The sequence below is a fragment of the Astyanax mexicanus genome, chromosome 5 (genome assembly GCF_023375975.1).
Source record: "Astyanax mexicanus isolate ESR-SI-001 chromosome 5, AstMex3_surface, whole genome shotgun sequence".
NCBI lineage: Eukaryota > Metazoa > Chordata > Actinopteri > Characiformes > Acestrorhamphidae > Astyanax > Astyanax mexicanus.
The window spans coordinates 43298619-43320880 of NC_064412.1; the positions used below are offsets into that span (position 1 = coordinate 43298619).

Here is a 22262-nt window from a genome sequence, read left to right on the forward strand (position 1 = left end):
TTTGTGTCTTGTGTGTTCATAATTGTAAAGCTGTGCACAAATGATCTAACAGCAGGAAGTGGTGTAATTTCTTCATTATGCATGGGGTATGTATGCAGGGCTGTGCAAATATCTAGAAAGGAAAGTTTCCAGACTTGAGACTAAATGCATGTTGAATGTTGAAGACAAGTGCTGTCCACCCAATGACCTTTTTGATTGGTGTATTATTGCAAGATGGTCAAATTTGTACATCTGGGTTTAAGCAGTTCAGTTCTATAACTAAATGAAAACAGAGACAAAAATGTTTGGCAGGGACGAAATCCAATCAGAACTGATTTAGTTTTGTGAAAGGTAGGGACCAGTTAGAAATAGATCCAATCACTACTACATTAGCGGAGATGGGGAGTTATTTTTGATTTGTGGGTGAAGTTAGAGTGGGTTTTGTTTAATGTTTTGGTCTTGCTTAGCACTGGAGAGATGGCTTTTTATTTTTGTTTGTTTGTAAATAGTTGTAAAACCACTTTTACAGTTTGAAACTTTTTTAAACCTTGTGTGTGTGTGTTTTTTTTTTTTTTTTTTTCACATTTCATTCCCCCACTATACTTTTCTGTCCTATACCCCTGAACCAGTCAAAACACTATTAAAAGTTCGTTTTTTTCTTTAGAGAAATTATATATGAAATGTAACTTGTGACATGTAACTTCTGCACAGTTATAGGAGCCCATATCTGAGGAATATACCCGTTTATGGGTCAATGATGTATAAGGATTTTCAACATGCCAATTTTAAAAATACAAAAAATAAGAGTATCTGTTGCAATTGTTCGAAAATGTTAAATGTTGTGAACACATAAACCCATATTAAAATTTTAGATTGAGTGATTTTAGTGTATTTTTATTTAGAAGAATTGGCCTTACAAAATGTCATGTGGTGTGACTGTGATTTATGTAAAAATTAATACATTTCCTTAATATACTTTATTTTTATTTTACAAATTCCCACTAATATAAAGTGTCTAGAAATAAAATATTTGCAATTTTTTGTTTGTTTTTGTAAATAATGATCTCAATTTTGTTTTTAGTGTCACAATCACTGGCTATAATTGAGTTCATATGGTAATTTTTCCTGTAAATCCTATAAAACTGTTAAAATGTTTTCTAAAATACCATTAACTTCAGCATACAGTATCAATAGTTAATTTTTCAGCAACAGAAAATGGATACTTTATTTTAAATTTAATACAGTTACTTTTATTATAGGTTGCACCACATGATACACAATACATTCAACAAAATAAATAAATAAAACAGTTGTTAACCATGGATGACCAGTGGAGTACACAGAATGCTTAAAGCTAGAAACTCAGCCTTCAAGTCTGGTGATGAGAATGCACTGAGAACTGCGAGAGCCAATTTAAACCATGCTATCAAACTAGCAAAGCGTGCTTATGGGAAAAAAATCCAGGACTTTTTTCATGACTCCTCTAACATCAAGGACATGTGGCACGGCATACGGTCTATTACAAATTACAAGGTAGGCCTTCAGGTGTGTGTTGATGATGTGGACTTTTTAAACAGACTAAACAACTTCTTTGGGAGATTTGAGGCAGTAAATAACACCCCTGCAGTGAAAGATGTTCCCCATCAGGATGAGGAGGTACTCCTTCTTGACATCGCTGATGTACGGAGCACTCTGAGGAGAGTCAACACACGGAAGTCCCCTGGCCCTGACAACATACCAGGACGGGTCCTCAGGGAGTGTGCAGATCAGCTAACTTATGTTCTGACAGACATTTTCAACACCTCACTGGATCTAGCCAAAGTCCCATCATGTTTCAAGTCCACTGTCATCATTCCAGTTCCCAAAAAAGCTCACATCTCTTCACTAAATGACTACCGGCCTGTCGCATTGACTCCAATTATGAGGAAGTGCTTTGAGAGGCTGGTTAAGAGGCACATCACCTCCGGGCTACCCACCACTTTTGACCCCTTCCAGTTTGCCTATCGGCCAAACCGATCCACTGAGGATGCCATCTCCTCTGCTCTTCACCTGAGTCTTGCTCACCTGGAGGAGAAGAACACCCATGTGCGGATGCTATTCCTGGATTTTAGTTCGGCTTTTAACACCATAATTCCACAGCATCTGGTGAATAAACTGAAATCCCTGGAAATCATCACCCCCTTGAGGAACTGGCTACTAGACTTCCTCATTGAACGACCACAGTCAGTTAGGGTTGGACAGAACATCTCCAGTGTCATCACCCTCAGCACAGTATCACCTCAGGGATGTGTACTGAGCCCCCTGCTGTTCACTTTGATGACTCATGACTGTGTCCCTAGGTCTGCCACTAATCACATTGTGAAGTTCGCAGACGACACTACAGTGGTGGGTCTCATCAGAGATGACAACGACCTAGCCTACAGAGAGGAAGTCGACCTGCTGGTGGGTTGGTGCAGTGCTAACAACTTGATCCTGAATGTGGATAAAACAAAGGAGATCATCATCGACTTCAGGAAGAACCAGCCCAGCCATACTCCTCTCTTTATTAACACCATGGCTGTGGAGGTGGTCAGCAGCATAAAGTTCCTAGGGGTGCACATCACAGACAACCTCACCTGGTCTGTAAACACCATGTCACTGGTCAAGAGGGCCCAGCAGCGTCTGCCTTTCCTGCACAGGATAAAAAGAGCCCACCTGCCTCCGCCCATCCTCATTACATTCTACAGAAGCACCATAGAGAGCATTTTGACAAGCTGCATCTCTGTGTGGTGTGGAGGCTGTTGCGCCTCTGACTGGAAGAATATGAGGAGAGTGGTGAGGACAGCGGAGAAAATCGTTGGGACTTCTCTTCCCCCCATCCAGGACCTTGCATTAGTACGCTGCATATCCCGAGCGCACATCATCAGTGACCACTCACATTCTCACTATGGTCTGTTTTCCCTGCTGGCTTCAGGAAAAAGGTACAGGAGTATGCGGTGCAGGACCACCAGGTTCTGTAACAGTTTTTTCCCCCAAGCTATTAGACTGTTAAACTCCTAAAACCTTGGTCAATTTAAGGAAACACTGAGTCATATGCTTAACTGAGTACTAGTATTTACTTTTCACACTTAACATATTTCTAACTGCATAAGTCACTTTATTTATAGATATTTATGTTTCTATCATAGAGGTGTGTATATTTTTGCAGATGTACATTGTGTATCTATGTGATATATCTATACTTAATATTTATGCTGCTAAATTTTCATATATGTTGTATTTTTACTTACATGCTATATTTATTTATTTTTCTCTGTTTTTTTGCGAGTCAATGCAACGAAATTTCGTTCTCCGTACAGGAGTGTATTAAGAATGACAATAAATGAAGTCTAAGTCTAAATACAAAAATAGAATTCCATACAAAACCAGATATGTTTTATATTTTTTTCCCAAGTTTTCCCTAATTTACATGATCAATTACCCAACTCCCCTATTACTGGTGATGCCCCAACACCAGGAGGATGGAGACTAGCACATGACTCCTCCGATACATGTGAAGTCAGACTCCACCTCTTTTTGAGCTGCTGCTGATGCAGCATTTTTGAGTAGCATCAAAAAAAAAACCTTAGGCGGAGACAGAGCTGAGGAGTGGTGTGTAGCCCGACACTGTCACTGAGCAGATATATAGAATACAGAAACCCATTCTTTACTGCAAAATAAGTTATAAAATTAGTAGTTTTTGTTCTTATAAAGTTTTACGTCCTTTGGAGAAAGAAAGGAATATCCCAGGAGCAGATCACTATAATATCTAACCAGTGAAAGAGAGCAGTTTATAATTTTACATGGTGAATGTAAACACCTTGTAGCTAAATAAAGAACTGTAAAACACTTATATAAACACACGTATAAATATTTCATTTTAAAATAAAAATTAGACAATCTAAAAAAGCACCTGTATTTTTTCTTGTTCAATTGTATATATTTTTAAGGGTTTTCAGTTAATTTTGAAATATTAATTGATCAAATTAAAATTCTCAGAATAATTTAATATAAGTGTAAAAGCTTTTAAATTTGGAATGTATTTTCAGGCAGAAATTGCTAAAATTAGGCTTAGGCTTAGTCATTTTTCCTCATTTTAATTACTTTTACTTTTATACTTTAAGTAGTTTTAAAAGCAGTACTTTTATACTTTTATTTAAGTAAAAAGTTTGAGTTGATACTTCAATTTCTACAAAAGTATTATTAAACCCCAGTATCTATACTTCTACATGAGTAATGAATGTGAATACATTTGACACCCTTGTTACTAACGTGTATAAACGCCTCATTTAATAGTATATTAAATTCACTAAAAGCTGTATGAAATGGGTCTGTCAGCGCGATGTTAACAGGTGATTGAGGCAAATATAACCTTAATACCTTGGCTAATGATCATGGATTACACAGATCCCTTTTAGACATTAAACAACGCTGAACTAAACTGGAGACATATTGTGGCGTGGAAGAGGAAGGAAGACCCGTGAGACTCATGCTGAATGCTCAACAGCTTCTTTATTGAACAGGCTTGCCACTCACTTACAGCCTTTAACAAGACTAGGAGAGCTAAAACCATTACCCAAATAGCTAAAATAGCCCAAAGGCCACCAACCCAGCTGTGTGTCTCCCAGATGGCAGATCCAGAGTGGTGCCCACCCTCTCTGCATAACCCCTCCCAAGGGAGATGCCCCACCCCTGTCATCCTCGCACACAGGAGAACAGAACCATGCCTACAGGCAGCCACACACACAATCCAGAGCCGCCACATAGCCCCCCTCCCAAGGGTCAGCCGTCCCGGCGACCCCACCAACCCAACACAAACCCCGTGTACAACAAAACATTTTTTTTTTTTTTTTTTTTTTTTACAATCAGTCGCAAACAAAGTCATTAAGGCGGGCGGGCGGCCTCCGTGCCCGCGGCAGCCTGGAGGGGCCGGGCACAGCACCGCCTGCCAGCGGCTCCGAAGAGCCAGAGTTCAGATCAGGCACGAGTGCAAGGTCGGCAGGCTCTGCACCACCGTCCACAGTGTCCGACAGTCTCGGCCTATAGGGGGCCAGCCTATCCCACCGGATCTTATACACCACCTCCCCCAGCCTGGACAGCACCAAGCACGGACCCACCCAGGCCGACTGGAGCTTCGGGCACAGTCCCTTCTTCCGCTGAGGGTTATATAGCCAAACCCTCGCCCCCACCACCAACGGGTCCCCAAAGCAGCACGTGTCGTACGTACGCACGCTTCTGCTTCTGTCCGGCAGCAGACTGGTTAGAGCGCGCTAGACGGTGTGCTAATTCCAGCGAAGACATAAGGTCCGAGACAAAAGTGGGCGTGTCCGAAGCGTACCCGCCCCCGTCAGGAGGTGCCCCAAAAGCCAGGGAGACCGGCGTCCTCAGTTCGCGCCCGAACATAAGCAGAGCCGGCGTGAATCCCGTCGTCTCCTGCACAGCGGAGCGACAGGCCAGCAGCACTACCGGCAGGTGCCTGTCCCAGTCACGCTGGTTCTTGTCCGACACCATGGCCAACTGCGCCGCCAGCGTGCGGTTAAAACGTTCCACCAGACCGTCACTCTGCGGATGAAGGGGCGTCGTCCTGGTCTTATGGATTCCCAGGATGCGGCAGACCTCCGCCATGACCTCCGACTCGAAATTTCTCCCCTGGTCGCTGTGCAGTTCTTCCGGAACCCCGAATCTGCAAAAGAACTCCCGCACCAGGATATCCGCAGTAGTGACCGCCCCTTGGTCCGGCACCGCGTAGGCCTCTGGCCACTTCATGAAATAGTCCATCGCCACCAGAACAAAGCGATTTCCAGAGTCCGTCACCGGAAAGGGGCCCAGCACGTCCACGGCCACCCGCTCCATCGGGCTGCCGCACTGGTAAGGGTGAAGTGGGGCGCGGGGCGCCCTCGAGGGGCCCTTCTTGGCAGCGCACACGTCACAGCAGTGCACGAAGAGTTCCACGTCGGTTCTACACCCAGGCCAATAGAAGCGTTGCCTCAGGCGCTTCAGAGTCTTGGTGACACCAAAGTGCCCAGCCCCAGGTGACCCATGAACTCCCCGTAGGACCGATCCCCTAAGCGCCCGCGGTACCACCACCTGAAAAACGCGCCGCCCGTTCGCCGGATCCTCCCAGGTATGGCACAGCACGCCATCGGACAAACTAAAACTAGCCCAGTTGGAGCGCAACGCCTTGGCAATCGGGCCCAGCGGCACCACCTCCCCCCACGACGGTGTGACGTTCACACTGAGCGCGTGTACTGCCCACGATAATTCGCGATCCGCCCGTTGCGCATCGCGGAGCTGCTCTACGGACACCTGAGCCACCCCGACAGCGCCAGTAACATCCCCGGAGATTGCAGCGCAGCGTGCAGTCTCAGCAGATTTCTCCTCAGCACGAGCACAATGTTTGCAGTCGGCGGCCACACACGGCCGGCGCGACAAAGCATCCGCGTTACTGTGGCCACGGCCCGGGCGGTGCACAACCTCAAAACGAAACTCCTGGAGTCTAGATAACCAGCGCGCGAGTTGGCCCTCGGGCTCGCGGAAACGCATGAGCCACTGTAGCGAGGAGTGGTCAGTGCGCAGCAGAAAGGGCACCCCATACACGTACGCTCGGAAATGTTTAAGGCTTTCGACCAGTGCGAGTAGTTCCCGGCGCGTTACGCAATAGTTGCGCTCCGCCTTGTCCAGGCGGCGGCTATAGTACGCTATTACGCGCTCGGAGCCGTCCTGAACCTGCGACCAGACTGCTCCGAGGCCGTGGTCGCTCGCATCAGTATCCACAATGAAACTCTCAGACACCTTCGGATACGCTAGAATCGGAGCATTGCACAGGCGTTTTTTTAGCTCCTCGAATGCCCGCTCCGCCTCGTCAGACCAGCGGAATTTCACACTAGGCTTAGTCAGAGCATGAAGCGGCGCTGCCACATCCCCGAACCCCCTAATAAACCGCCTGTAATGCGAGCCCCACGAAGCTGCGAACCATTTTAGCGTCTCGCTGTGCGGGCCAGTCACGGACCGCCTCCGTCTTTTTGGGATCGGTTTCCACACCAGCACCGCTCACTACGTGGCCCAGGAAGCTCACGCGCTGCCTTAGCAGATTACACTTTGCCGGATTGAGCTTCAGGTTAGCCGCCTGAATCGCGCCGAGCACCATTTCAAGGTGAGACAGTGCGGAGTCGAAGTCGGTTCCGTGCGCCAAGACATCATCCAAATAAACGATGCAGCACGACCGCGGAACCCCGCATAAAACACGCTCCATAAGACGCTCAAAAGTAGCCGGCGAGTTACACAATCCGAACAGAAGCACCGTGAAATGCCATAGGGCTGAGCCGAGCGAGAAAGCGGTTTTCTCCCTATCCCCCGCCGCGAGGGGCACCTGCCAATATCCGCTCCTCAGGTCTAACGAGCTGAACCAGGCTGAGCCAGACAGCTGACTAACTGCTCCGACGTTGGGTAAGCTTGGCGGGTTAGCAGGGCCATCTCCGATGCCAGCACGCCCAGTGTCTCTCCCTGCTGTCGGCGTCTGTCCGCCACTAGCATTTTGGCGGCCTCCTCTGACGGTTGGCGGCTGAAACGTGTTCTCAGCGCCCGCGTCAGTTCAGGCAGCTCGCTGCGGCACTCGGCGGGGAGCTCGATCAGTACCCTCAGCGTGTCGCCCCGCAGCGCCAGGCAGAGGTTGGCTGCCGTCTCGGCATCCGTCCAGCCCGCACCGCCCGCCACGATCTCAAGCTGAGCTTCGAAGGCTGTCCAGTCAGCGCTGCCGTCGTAGGGGGTAAGGCGGGGTTGAGCCGCCAAGCCCGCCATCCTGGAGGCTTGCGCCGCCATCATCGCGCCGTCCGTTCCGCGAGTCGGCGCCGCTGTCCTTGCGACATCCGCTCCGTGAGCCAGCGCCGCCGTCCTCGCGCCATCCGCTCTGGGAGTCAGCGCCGCCGTCCTCGCGCCATCCGCTCTGGGAGCCAGCACCGCCGTGCTCGCGTCGTCCTCTCCCCGGCCACGACCTCTGAACAGCCCGCTGGCGCCGTCAGGTCCGAGTCCACTCCGCTGGAGAGCCTTGCCTCTAGTCCGTTGGTCCGCTGTCTTCCTCCTCAGCCGTTCGATTTCCCCTGCCAGCAGCTCAATATCTTCCAGCAGGGTCACTTCTGACACAAAATGTGGAAGAGGAAGGAAGACCCGTGAGACTCATGCTGAATGCTCATCAGCTTCTTTATTGAACAGGCTTGCCACTCACTTACAGCCTTTAACAAGACTAGGAGAGCTAAAACCATACCCACAGAGCTCAAACAGCCCAAAGGCCACCAACCCAGCTGTGTGTCTCCCAGATGGCAGATCCAGAGTGGTGCCCACCCTCTCTGCATAACCCCTCCCAAGGGAGATGCCCCACCCCTGTCATCCTCTGTTCGGAGAACAGAACCATGCCTACAGGCAGCCACACACACAACCCAGAGCCGCCACAATATCAAAGTGCCTAGGTTAGCTAACAAGTTAGCTGAGCTGCGCTACTTGATGAGATTAACCTGCATCCACAAATAGAGTTTACCTTTCTGAAAGTCTTGGTGGTGAGAGAAATCCTCATAAAATGCCTCATGATGTTCGCTGTGTTTATGTTCCGCTGATTTTATCACACATAGTTTGCGCTGTTTTGTTCTCCGTGGCAGCGCAGCTGAACTTTTCCCAGCAGTGTTTATTACGGTTAGCGGGAGAGACGCTGTGTAAATCAGCTGTGTAGTCTGGGGTCTGTGCGCGCGGCTCGGGGGAACCGGTGTTCTGTTGAGTTATGCTACCCATCGATATGTGCTTCTTTATGGCACTGCTCATGCGCCGACAAACATACTTTTTTGTATGATTTCATGTTTTTAATAATAATTCCTTAAGTTTTTATTGGGAACATTAAGCAATGAGCTTGAATGTAAAAAAAACATGTAAATAGCAGTTAAAGCATAGCAATGGTAAATTAAAAAATAATAATGAACTGTAAACTATCTAAATACGGTTTATAGTCACCTATACGAATTAAAAGTAACTATGTAACTTTTACTCAAAGTACATTTTAAATTGAGTACTTTTGTACTTTTACTCAAGTAGATTTTTAGATGGGTATTTTTACTTTTACTTGAGTAGAATTTTTACTCAATTACAATTTTTTGGTACTTTTTCCACCTCTGGATTTTAGTTCCAGGTCTAAGCTTAATCTCTGTCTAGAAAAACAACAGCCTCTAATGCTCTAAACCCCAGAAGATCAGCTGATATAAATTTAGATTCTTGGGTAATACAAGCCTTGGTGCTAGAGACCTAAGTTTGAGGAATACACAGCAGCTCAGTGTATTTCTTGAATAATCTTATTATTTTTATTAATAGCTGAAGCAAAAAGACACTTCGTACATACCTTTTAATCAGATAACACAAAAGCTGATAATACAAAAATTGGTTAGTGTCCACATAAAATATTAGAAATTTGCAAAAATAAGCTAATTCTTTATGTAATTTCAGCACTGGTAGATCAAATCTTTTAATGAGCATATATTACTCCTGTTTGGCACACATTCAACTCAATTCACACAAAACATATTCTTAAGAAATTATATCTAATCTAATAAAATGATGCTAAGTTATTTATTAGAAGAAGATGGATACATAAATACGGTAAAGAGATTAAGTGGATGAATCTAAAATCTAAATAAATAAAAGACAGCTAGGTTATGATTAGATTTAAAGCAGACTTCATTATGATGTTTTATCTCCATGCTGATTCTGTTAGCTTAGATATTTTTGCCGCAGTCAGGACACAGGATGTCATCTCTCTCAGTCAGGAAGCCACGCCCCACCAGAGACATGGAGCATTTCTTGCAGTTGAAGCAGTCGTTGTGCCACTGCCGCTCCTCAAAGGAAATGTACTTGCTGCCCCCGAGGCCTGCAGTATTCAAACAAAATTCATTAATAACATAAATCAACAGTTTGACAAATACTGGGGCAAAACCTCCTAACCCTGCTCCTCCATCCCAACAAGAATCAGGACACCCTACCCCTCTATCCCAACAAGAATCAGGACACCCTACCCCTCTATAAAATCAGAACATCCTACCCCTCTATCCCAATAATAATTAGAACACCCTACCCCTCTATCCCAACAAGAATCAGGACACCCTACCCCTCTATAAAATCAGAACATCCTACCCCTCTATCCCAATAATAATTAGAACACCCTACCCCTCTATCCCAACAAGAATCAGGACACCCTACCCCTCTATAAAATCAGAACATCCTACCCCTCTATCCCAATAATAATTAGAACACCCTACCCCTCTATCCCAACAAGAATCAGAACGCCCTACCCCTCTATCCCAACAAGAATCAGGACACCCTACCCCTCTATCCCAACAAGAATCAGGACACCCTACCCCTCTATAAAATCAGAACATCCTACCCCTCTATCCCAATAATAATTAGAACACCCTATCCCTGTTACGGTTTAGTGGGGGGAGGTGGACTCAAATGCAGAGTTATTTTATTTGTTAATTTAATTTTTTTTTTTGCTTATTTATTATTTATTGGTAATATTATATTTGATATATATAGTGTGTGCAGCTGGTTTGGTGTATCTGTGATGAAGTGCTTGAACCGGGATTTGAACTCCCAACCTTTGGAACTCCAAACGGGTGTGCTACCACTGCACTACTTAGAGTGTGTGCAGTGGCTTTGGATGAGGGCCTTAAATGTGGCAGTGAAGAAAAAGGGCGGGAAAATCAAACAAAGGATCTGCTGCCACATGGCATGGCTCAAACAAAGGAAATGAAATCAAACTTTAAGAAACTTAGGAAAGACTTCTTGAAAACCAAAAGTCCAAAAATAAACTGGAGATCTTTTCTCTCTCTTTTTGTGGCTTCTTTTAAGATCTCTCTTTTTTGTGAGCCTTTGTTTCTTTTGAGATCTCTTTTTTTTTTTTTTTTTTTTTTGTGAGCCTTTATTTCTTTTAAGATTTTTTTTTTGTGGCTTCTTTTACGATCTCTTTTTTTTGTGAGCCTTTGTTTCTTTTTGGATCTCTTCTTTTCTTTGTGGCTTCTTTTAAGAGTTCTTTTCTTTCTAATCTCTTTTCTTCAATACCCACTGTTACCGGTCACCCCTCTACAAAGGTGTGACGGTGAACTGAGGTTTGGCTGGGGTTTTTAAGCTGTGTTCACAGCTGAGCCTGATCTGAACTAATTACCGCTGGGGATTCTGGGACTTGGAGTTTTTTGCCCCAGATCCACCAGCTCTTCCACCGCAGTGTCCAGGCCCTCTGCTGGTGGTTGGCGGCACATGCCGCTTTCTTACAATCCCTCTATCCCAACAAGAATCAGGACACCCTACCCCTCTATCCCAACAAGAATCAGGACACCCTACCCCTCTATCCCAACAAGAATCAGGACACCCTACCCCTCTATCCCAACAAGAATCAGAACACCCTACCCCTTTATCCCAACAAAAATCAGAACATCCTACCCCTCTATCCCAACAAGAATCAGAACACCCTACCCCTTTATCCCAACAAAAATCAGAACATCCTACCCCTCTATCCCAATAATAATTAGAACACCCTACCCCTTTATCCCAACAAGAATCAGAACACCCTACCCCATTATCCCAACAAAAATCAGAACATCCTACCCCTCTATCCCAACAAGAATCAACACACCCTACCCCTCTATAAAATCAGAACATCCTACCCCTCTATCCCAACAAGAATCAACACACCCTACCCCTCTATAAAATCAGAACATCCTACCCCTCTATCCCAACAAGAATCAGGACACCCTACCCCTCTATAAAATCAGAACATCCTACACCTCTATCCCAATAATAATTAGAACATCCTACCCCTCTATCCCAACAAGAATCAGGACACCCTACCCCTCTATCCCAACAAAAATCAGAACATCCTACCCCTCTATCCCAACAAGAATCAGAACACCCTACCCCTTTATCCCAACAAAAATCAGAACATCCTACCCCTCTATCCCAACAAGAATCAGAACGCCCTACCCCTTTATCCCAACAAGAATCAGATAAATAAAATAAAATCAGAACACTCTACTCCTCTATCCCAAATAAAATCAATGTACACTATGTACAATCATGTAACACTAATGCTGAAGGTTAAGTGATCATACCGCTGATGGGGCTGGTGCAGGAGGAACACTTCTTGGCGTAGAGGTTGCAGAAGCAGTTTAGGCAGTAGGGGAAGTCGTCCCTGGATGTAAAGCGCTGGCCTGACAGCTGCTCCTTACAGCCGGTGCACAGGAAGCAGTCCTTATGCCACGGTTGGTCACGGTAGGTCACGCCTCCGGTGGTAATGGGCTGTGGAAAATTTTAATGGTTTAATAATATTAAACATACATGATTTTCCTTTAACCCTTTAACCTCTTTATGGGGCAGTTTCACAGACAGGGATGAAGGGATAAACATTATGTGTATGTACCTTCTTGCACTGCACACACTGCAAAGCAAACTGCTTCTCGAAGCAGGGCACGCAGTAGTTGGCGTTGTCTTTAGGGATGAAGCTCTTGGTGCCAATGGGCTGCTGGCAGCGCTGACAGGTGAAGCAGGTCTCATGCCAGCTGTTGCCCTTATGCTCCATCTTCCGAGAGCCTGAGAGAAAAGGCCATTCGGTCAGTTTATGAATAGCACTCAGAGGAACACAATACGGTTATTAGCCATGCTATTTTCCATTGGAAGACTTCCACTGTCCTCACTCTAATTACATTTCCTACAGCCTTTTTTCCCCAAGATTTTATATAAACGTCTGTTATATAAATGTCTGTTAGGTCATGTAAAGAAGTAAGTTACAAAACATTGCACATGCTTACCAGGCATGATGATTCTTGCATTCATCTGAGTAACTGTTAGAATACTGTGCCATTTGATGACTCATATCTTACAGAAAATGAATAGTTTTGACTATTGACTATCATATTTATAAAGCTTCAGTCTACTCAGAAACCATATTCTCCAGCTTAATCACTTTTAATTTTGGCTTTTCATTTTCTCTCATGTATGCAATCAGGCTTTTATGGCAATCTGTAGACAGGACAATTATTAGTAAAAATCAGCATTCGATGGAAACATGGTTGATATACAGTTCAGACTTGTTGACATGTCGTTCATGATGTCGGTTAAATTTAGATCATGTAAGAAAGTCACTCCAGACTGCTCACCAGGCATGATGGTCTTCTTGCATTCGTAGCATTTGGATGAATACTCGTTGGAGTAGCACTCAGTGCAGAGCAGCTCCTCGTTCTTGGTGGAGAAGGGCTTGTCCACTAGAGACTGGTTGCACTTAAAGCAGTGGAAGCAGTCGTCGTGCCAGTGCCGGTCCTTGTAGGACAGATCCTGTGTGGACAAAATTAAAAAAAAAAAAAAAAAAAAAAACACTTTAACTTAAAAGTGAAAAGACAAAAGCATTTTTTAAACGATGCAACCATTTCAACCAGCCTGGAGTGAGGTGCACTTAGTACATGCAGATTTATGTAAAAAGCAGATTAAAATAGTTTGGTGTTCTGTATTCTTTCTTTATGATAATTCTCACTTCATAATGGTTACCGCAACGTAAGGCATGGTGCTGCGCTGCTGTGCGATACGTTCAGTGTCCTATCACCTTTACAGTAATAAACAGTGTTGGGCACGTTACTTTGAAAAAGTAATTAGTTATAGTTACTAGTTACTTCTCCAATAAGTAACTGAGTTACCAACTGAGTTACTCCACTATAAAAGTAACTAGCTACCAGTAAAAGTAACTATTGCGATACTTTTGTTACTCGCCCCGTAACCCCCCCCCCAGCCCCCACCTTCTCAGAGCGTGTTTCATAAGCCAGATGAATAGAGTGCGCGCAGTTATCTCATCCTCCCCTCCCTTGTGACTCACACACACAACGCATACACACACACTTGCGCCTTTGCCTATATGCATCAATTAAAAAGTTAATTGAGCGGCTAAAGTAACGTGCAGTAACGGGGTGTCAGAAATGGTAACGGCGTTATAGTTACAGTCAGAGTAATTAGTAACAGCGTTAGTAACGCCGTTTACTTTAACACCGTTACTCCCATCACTGATGATAAAGCATTGTGCAATCAAAACAAAACACTCCAGTTGTGCAATAAAATATTTTTAATACTCTATTAAACCTCGTAACAGCTAAATTATGTTGCAAAATAGGGCTGTAGGCTTTTCAAGTCTCAAAGCGGAAGTCCTACTCAGTTAATAGAAAGTCAAAAACAAGTCGCAAATTATCCAATTGGTGACTGGATGACACACCTCTGGTTATTAGTACACAATTAGGATGCATCCATTATCCTTCCAGGTTTGACCATAGCCCCTCCCCCACCCCCAATTATATATTAAGACTGTATATTGATAGAACATTATAGTATGAAATCACACTATCATGTTAATAAAATCTGAATGAAAGAAAAGTTAACTTTTTACCCAATTAGAACAGTGGGATCTAACTGCTGTCTAGTGGGTGGGGTTTAAACAAAGCACTCGATCAACCACTGTCTGACACCAATCTTCATTAACATCTAAACTAATCATTAAAAATCAATACTGTGTTTTTAAAACAAACAAAAGATTTTCTCTCACCTCTATTATGTAACAGCGATCAGCAGCTATTATCACAGGACCCAAAAGCTCATTGGAGAAGGGAACAATGTGAGACTGTAGTAACCATCTGGTTAGTATTACTGCTCTAATGATTTTGTTTTCTCCACATGTGTGGCTCACCTTTGATTGGAGATTTTAAAGAACTGTGGTGTGTCCAAGCTAACAATATTTGGTTGGTCTGAAAGTTACACGTTTTCTGAATCTTTTAGGACGTTTTTAGAGCAGTCTCGGTTAAGCGGTTGCTAAAGAGATCCAGTGGGCCAGTCACAGCCTCCTCACCTGGGCTAATGACCCTGTAATATGACACTAATGACAGGAGAGAAGAGGGAAGCACAAATCCATGGAACATCTAATGCTAGCTGGCTACATGCTATTTATAGTGCAACACTGATTTTACCTTTTGTCTATAGAGAGGGCAGTTTAGGAATTGGGAATTTACGAAGGCGTTCCCAGCATCCATTGTCTTTGGATGGGGTTATTTAGGAGGATTTTATTTTGATGTGTGTTGTTGTATGTTGATTGGTGTGAGTGTAATTTTGGCTGTGGTGTTTCTGCATGTGGAGTGTTATTTAGCCTCCTGGTGTTGGAGTGGAAGGTGCATAGAAGCAAAGTCAGTTCATCAGCGGGTGGTTATAATAGACTAGCCTTCTATTTCTTTTAATAGAAGAGACCAAAATACTAAAAACTGGAGGTGAAATTGAAAACAACTTTAATAATGTAAAAATTGTGTGTGTTTTTTTTTTACGTACCCTGCTGTTGCAGCAAATGGGCTTCTTGCATTCCTCGCAGGTGTTGGAGTAGAGGCTTTCGTAGCACTTGACACAGTATGGGTTCTCCTCCCTCAGAACGTATTTCTTCCCAAACAGTGACTCCTTGCAGTAATGGCAGTCATAGCGCTCTGCCATTCTGTATCAGACTGCAGCTGAAACACAGAGCAGGTGTGGTTACAGTGTGTCTGCGGCTCCTTTAAAAGTCTTACAATTATTTATCTTAAAATAAGTCTTTAATTTCTCAAAAACGTCTTAAATTCATCTCCCAATGGTCTTAAAAATATTACAGGAGCTAAATAAAATTTTGTTTTTTAATTTTTCATGGATCACATTTCCAGATTTTGATTGCTACCTAGCTTATCAAACGACAGACGAAACTAAGCAGATCCATCAGCATTTTTTATGACTATCAAGGGGCACTCAATTCAGGTGAATTTATTAGCTGACTGCTTGCTTTTAGCCCTAGTGGCAACAGTTATGTGGTACAGTATTGTGAATTCAAAGAAAAACCGATTTGCACTGTGTTTTTTTTAAGTCTAGTTTAAGGGAAACTGTACAAAGTGCATTGAAAACTTTGCAAGAAAATTTTCAAGTGAGGCTAAACAGGAGTAAAAGATTTATCACAACTTCATTTAAGATACCAACATCCAGAGACAGAAGCAACCCTAACCCTAAAGCAGAGCTGCCCTGGTGTAGGAACAGTGTTTTAAAACACCGGTCTGATAGCGCTAATGAAGGAGTAGGAGAAATGTTCAAAACTATGTTTTCTGATTCTGAGATTGCTCATTCCTTCACTTATGGTTACATAAAACACCTCAAATGTCAGGATAATGCAGGAGCAGGGAGAGGACGGGGAGGCGGACGCAAATGCAGGTAATAAGGGGTAAATATTTATTAAACCAAAAAAACAACCAAATAAAACAATTACCAGAAAACATAAACAAACAGGGAGGCTAACAAAACAACTGAGGAAACCAGGAACTTTAAAACTGAACTAAAAACAAGAAACAAATCAAGAAATAAACTAGGGAAATAAACAGGAGAGTAATGGGAGAGAAAACCAGACAGAGAATAAACAAGATATCGATATAGAAACAACAAAGACAGACAAAGAAAACGCAGAAATGGGAGACACCTGGGGAATAGGTAATGAAGGGGCGGAGCTAAAGATTACAGTCACGTTGGGGAAACACAGGCCAGAACACAGTGACATGGGGAAAACACAGAGCCACGTGCAGAAACACAGGGGTACATAAACAGACAAGAGGGCCGAAACGACAGAGACAGACTAGAAAAGACACAGAACAGGACCAGAACATGACATTAAATGAATAAATTCCCTTAAAACTGACCTTAATAACCCCTTAAAGATAAGTGTGTCTATGTAAGTGTTATGTAAAGCTTTATGGAAAATCGTCATAACCCCTTAAATGTTTCCTTAACTACAGAATTTTTCTTACATAATCCCTTAAGTGTTGCATAGAGTCCCTTAACGCTCTAATCCCCCGGAGTTATTTGTGACACTCAAATAAACCTCACCCAAAAAACAGAGAATATGCTGAGATTAATGAGCGGTATAGCCTATATTTAATCATTTCTCAAGGAGAAGAACAAATCCAGGAGTTCAGAAATGGGAACAAACTGAATGTAAAGTAGGACCTTTCATCATTTTCTTTACACACATGCACATTCACGTCTGAGTGAGTGAGTGAGAGATTGAGTGAGTGAAAGGAGGTGGGGTGGAGTTTTGGGAAAAAAACTTCCCTAGTTAAAAACACAGGCTCTTTAACAGCAGTCTTCAGTAAATGTTTGTTTTACTGGATGAGGCATTGTTGACCTGGTTACAGTGGAACTTTACCCAGATAGCAAAAGGATGTTGAATCAACGTTAATTTTCCATCACAAATGCATTGAATTTTATTCTCCCACGTCAGAATTGATTTATTTATCGATTTTATGTTGATTCGACATTGATTCAACCTTATGGTTTCATATGGTTTGCATTGACCTTTACTTGAATTTAATATGTATATGTTATTTATTTTATATTCTTGTAGGATGCATTGTGGTCTCAGTGTAGACAGGGAATTTTTATTTGTGGGATGCAACCGAAACATTATGGTTTATTGAATGTTCTTTGCAATCAGGGCACTGCAGTAAACCACTTATCATTTCTTCTTAGTTAAGTGAATCATCTGAGGAATTTTATGCAACACACTTAAATAATTCCTTTGGGTATTGGAAAATCTTCCTCTAAGGTTTATACTTAAGGTGTTTTACGCAACCGGGCCAAACCCTGCCAGGTTCAAATCGGCTCCTTACATCACTAAACTCCTTATTGATGATGTAAAATAGGAGGCATGTGTTTTGATGTTTGAGAACTGAACTTACACGTCCATTACTGGAAGATGTTTGTTCGGTCCAGACTATTGGGTTGCAGTTTATGAGGCTTGGAACAGTTTAAGGTAAGTAATAAATGATCAGTTCACTGACTGTCCTCTTTTAATACTTAGAATTTGACTACTTGCTGTAGTGATTTAGTAAGTGTGAGTTTTGGTTTAGTGGGCTTGTATTCCTATTCCTTTTTTGGACAAAATTGACAATGAGAAACACACCAGTTTATTTGAGTTATGATTTTGTATACATACACCATATAGTAAAATGTGTAATTACTGGGCCTTTATAGTCATCTGACTGTTTTTGTGTACTTTTGCCATTTTTTTATTCTTAAAGGTCTTAAATTTGTCTCATCAACAACTCATTAATCATTAATGTTGAATACTGTGAAACAAAGTGTTTTTCTATCAAATATAAACAAATTCAAAATATCTATCTTACACTAATATTGATCCAACATTGATCCCTGGCCTTTTTTTTAAGTACACAGACCTGCATTTAGATGTGACATGGTTCTTTAATGGACCCACTCAAGTAACGTTTATTTCTGAGAGTATTTCAGATATTTACACTTATTGTAGCTAAAAATATGATCTGTTCTATCACTTATATTCCTCTGAGCTCTGTGTTTTCGGCAATGACATTAACATAATACAGCTGGCCCAGCTGTCATAGTGCCCACAGGCATGTCCTTTAACTGGCTCTCATAGCTGATTAGTTTTAAGGTCTAGATTGGAAAAAGACTAAATTTAGGATCTGAAGACAAGATCTATTATGCACTCACATGCTAGGCCCACTGTAACCCGGTACACTGTAAACATTTGTCCAAGTAAATGTGGAATTCCTGGAGTTTCTGATTTAATTGTGTTGAGTTTATTCACTAAAAAGGTTTTTTTTACTAAGACACATGACTGAAATAGTTGAGCTTCTTGCCTGAAAGCTCTTAGATGAAACACTATTTCTGGGTCAAATACCACATGCAGAGCCTAAGCTGCATCAATCTGGCTAATGTTTGAAACTAGGCGCAATTCTGGTTCAAATACTAACACAGCTATTGCCCTGAGTATAATATTGTTGCTGAGTATAATATAACAATGAGCCTGAGCTGCATGAGCCAACACCCCGGTTGCTGAGTATATTATAGCAATAAGCCTGAGCTGCATGAGTCAACACCCCGGTTTCTGAGTAAAATATAGCAATAAGCCTGAGCTGCATGAGTCAACACCCCGGTTGCTGAGTATAATATAGCAATAAGCCTGAGCTGCATGAGCCAACACCCCGGTCGCTGAGTATAATATAGCAATAAGCCTGAACTGCATGTGTAAACCATAGACTGTATATAAAGATGGACGCTGTGTCGCCGTTCCCATTCATTCAATGAAAATGAAGCCAAAATCTTCTGCCATTTTGGCGATTCAGAAACCAGAGTCTGCGCAGTAGAGACCAGAGGAGGGAGAAAGACTGTGGAGAGACAGCCTACTCATTTAAATAAACCCGCCCCTGAGGGCTGCCTCCACAGAGCTCACACAGTCTGCCGAGCCGAGCGGAGAACTTATCTGCAGCACGATAAGATTAATATTTTCATAGTAACAGTGCAGTTCGTGCACGTTATGGATATTAACCGTGTACCCAGCCACATGATAGTTCTGTATGTAGCAAGTGGAAGTGAATAAAATACAGCGAAAAAAAACATCACCAAACGGCAGTGAATGCCAGGACTAGTTATTGCTTTAAACAACGAGACGAATCCGGTACTGAAGCTCAGTTAATTTTGCCGCTGAGACGAACTGAGCACATTTGGCTAAATTCTGCACGGATTATGCAGAGTCTAAGCCAGTGCTGCCTCAATCAGCGGATCTCGGGCAGAGCCTTCATGCTGTCTAGCGAATATAGTTAGTTAGATAACTACACTAATGTTAGCTAACAAATTAAGCTAGCTATATAATCCAACCGAGATTAAATTGTTCGCCTAAGATCTTGATAATTAATAAAATAAAATGCACACAGACACAGGAGTGGAGGGAAAAACAGCCAGCAAACTTACCGAAAAAACTGCAAAGAATTTTGTCCAGAATGTATTTTAGAGCAATTAACAGCAGAACACGACATTATTAATACAACAATCTAAATTCAGTTTAGCTAATAAAAAATAATAACGGTAGTACAGTTATCTAGCTAAACCTTTGACTAACTACTAGTACTAGTCTACTGCTTGACGTAAGGGGAAAAAAGAACATGATGCAGGTTCTGCTGATGGTCTGTTATTGGTCCCGCCCATACAGTCATTGGTCCCACCCCGGCTAGGTGTAACCCAGCCCTTTTTACAATAACCACACCTTTTTATATAGAGCTGAATAACGCTTTAAAAAACGACTTCTGTGGGGATATAAAAATTGACAATATAAGCAGAGGTTACACTAGCTGTTGCATTTAAATAAAGGAGGTAGAATTACAGTATATTAGAAAAAAACGTGATTGAAAGTTGTCTGTTTTGCCATTGAAACCTATGGGGATGAGTGGGGTTACACAGCTTTCTGCAGCCGAACAGCAGGGGGCGCCCGACCTGTGGAGGCTTCACTTTTGAGAGACGATGCTCTGTCCAGCTATACACAGTCTATGGTGCAAACACTCAGATTGTCAAGCACATTACAGCTATATGTTTCAACATCTGGGTTAAAATCTGAGTTTTTAAAAAATACTTTTTATCCATTAAATGAACCACTGAATGGCACCAATGATTATCACCAATCATTATATATAAACTAATTAAAAACACATATTGTGTTTTTTTTTTATCAATACCATATTGTAAAAACATTTTCTGATTATGTTATAGATAGCAATACCACCCACAATGAATTCTGGCTAGAACAGAATTGAAAAGAACAGACAAAATATTTACATACATACATTCACAACAGTGTTCAATGTAAGAGACCCCACACACACATATCCCACAGGTAAGTTCAAAAGTCATGGGATGCAATATTAGTTGGTTTTTGACATAATATAAATAGAGCTTTTAGTGTGTTAGATATTGGTATACAATCTGGTCAGGGAATGCTGGTCACACCTCCATCTCTTTTTTTTTTGTCTAGCACTCAGGCTGGCATCAGCAATGGGTATTAGATCTAGGAAAGTCTGGTGGTTACCAGCCTATTGAGTCATATGCTCTGTACCGTTATGTGTATCATATCAAAAACCTACTTTTTGCTTACACACAGCCCAAACAAACATTAATACAACTGTGGATAGACAGCTTATTAATACAAAATAACTAAATGAATAATGTCAGGTAATCTGCGGAACTGTGAGTAAAGTCAGAGATGTTATTAATGAGGAGACAAGCCACTGGCCACAGTATGAATGGGATTTCTCATAACACTAATCATGGACTTTATGGGTAGAGTTGAACACTTCAACAAAAAGAGCCAATCAGCCTGCTGCGTGTGAAGAGAATGGAAGAGGGTCTTTGTGCTGGTGGGGAAGCCCACCCTTTGCTGTGGAGATGTGAGCAGGAACAGTATCCATCATCACCCAAAAATACTTTCAGTTTATAGTATTTGGTCCCTCCTCATTAAAACAGATATGAGGCTGGCATGAGGGAATTAAAGCACCAGCCCATGATGCCAAGATGGCTAAACAAGGTAACTGACCTGTCTACGAAGACTTTGATAAGGGTGCAAGTTTCCATAAAAAAAGTGCACATTTCCATTAAATGACAATTTTCACTATTTTTTTTTCTTTACACTTGGTGGATGCATGCATGAAAAGAAATAAAAAGTGAATAAAAAAGGAAATTCTGAAGTCGTATTAATATGATCATTTGTCAAAAGATTTAAGAATATATTTTCTAATTGATGGACAAAAAGCTCACTGTTCTAGCAAACAGCTGACTGTAATAGTAAGTAGTAAGTGGTAATAAAGGGATTTAAGGAGCTGTATTGCATTAAAAAGCAGCAGAATAAATTGGTTCAAAAGAGCGAAGAAAAGGGAAGAAGAGAGAACATTATTCTATGGATTCTGATCCTACCTCCTGCTGGTGCTGCTGGTGTTACTGGGCTGAGCTGGGCTGAGTAGTGTTCTGGTGTCTCTTGCTGGAGAAGAGGCAGAGGGCGATGCTGCAGCTCCTCTTTATTGGATTAACCCCCCTCTCCTCCGAATGGGGCAGTGGGGTGACTGGGATGGGACAGTCGCTTTGTCAGGAACTATAAATACAGACACAGAGCGCTTCTCTGCCTCTGCCTGTAACAACTCAACTACTCACATAGATTATATAGATTAAATCTTATAGACCCAAATTTATTAAGTTACAATTAAACACAAATCAGATGTTGAATTTGAGACATTTTACCATTTAATGAAAAATATCTAAGAGAAATAGGAAACTCATTTAGAACTTGATGCAGCAACCTATCTTAAAAAAAGCTAGTACAGGAAAACAAAGTGCTATATTGTTAAATATATTATTAA

At 42.5% G+C, this 22262-nt stretch overlaps 1 protein-coding gene across 1 annotated transcript; it reads right to left on the bottom strand.

Annotated features, from left to right (window-relative positions):
• Window positions 1-9310: 9310 nt before the first annotated feature.
• Window positions 9311-21969, bottom strand: fhl2b (four and a half LIM domains 2b). Its single transcript, XM_049479427.1, has 6 exons — window positions 21823-21969; window positions 15373-15545; window positions 13179-13353; window positions 12443-12612; window positions 12135-12321; window positions 9311-9898 (listed from the first exon to the last, which is right to left on the bottom strand). Exons 2-6 carry the CDS (start codon window positions 15526-15528, stop codon window positions 9747-9749), a joined length of 840 nt encoding a protein of 279 aa, XP_049335384.1. The 5' UTR covers window positions 15529-15545; window positions 21823-21969; the 3' UTR covers window positions 9311-9746.
• Window positions 21970-22262: the final 293 nt, after the last annotated feature.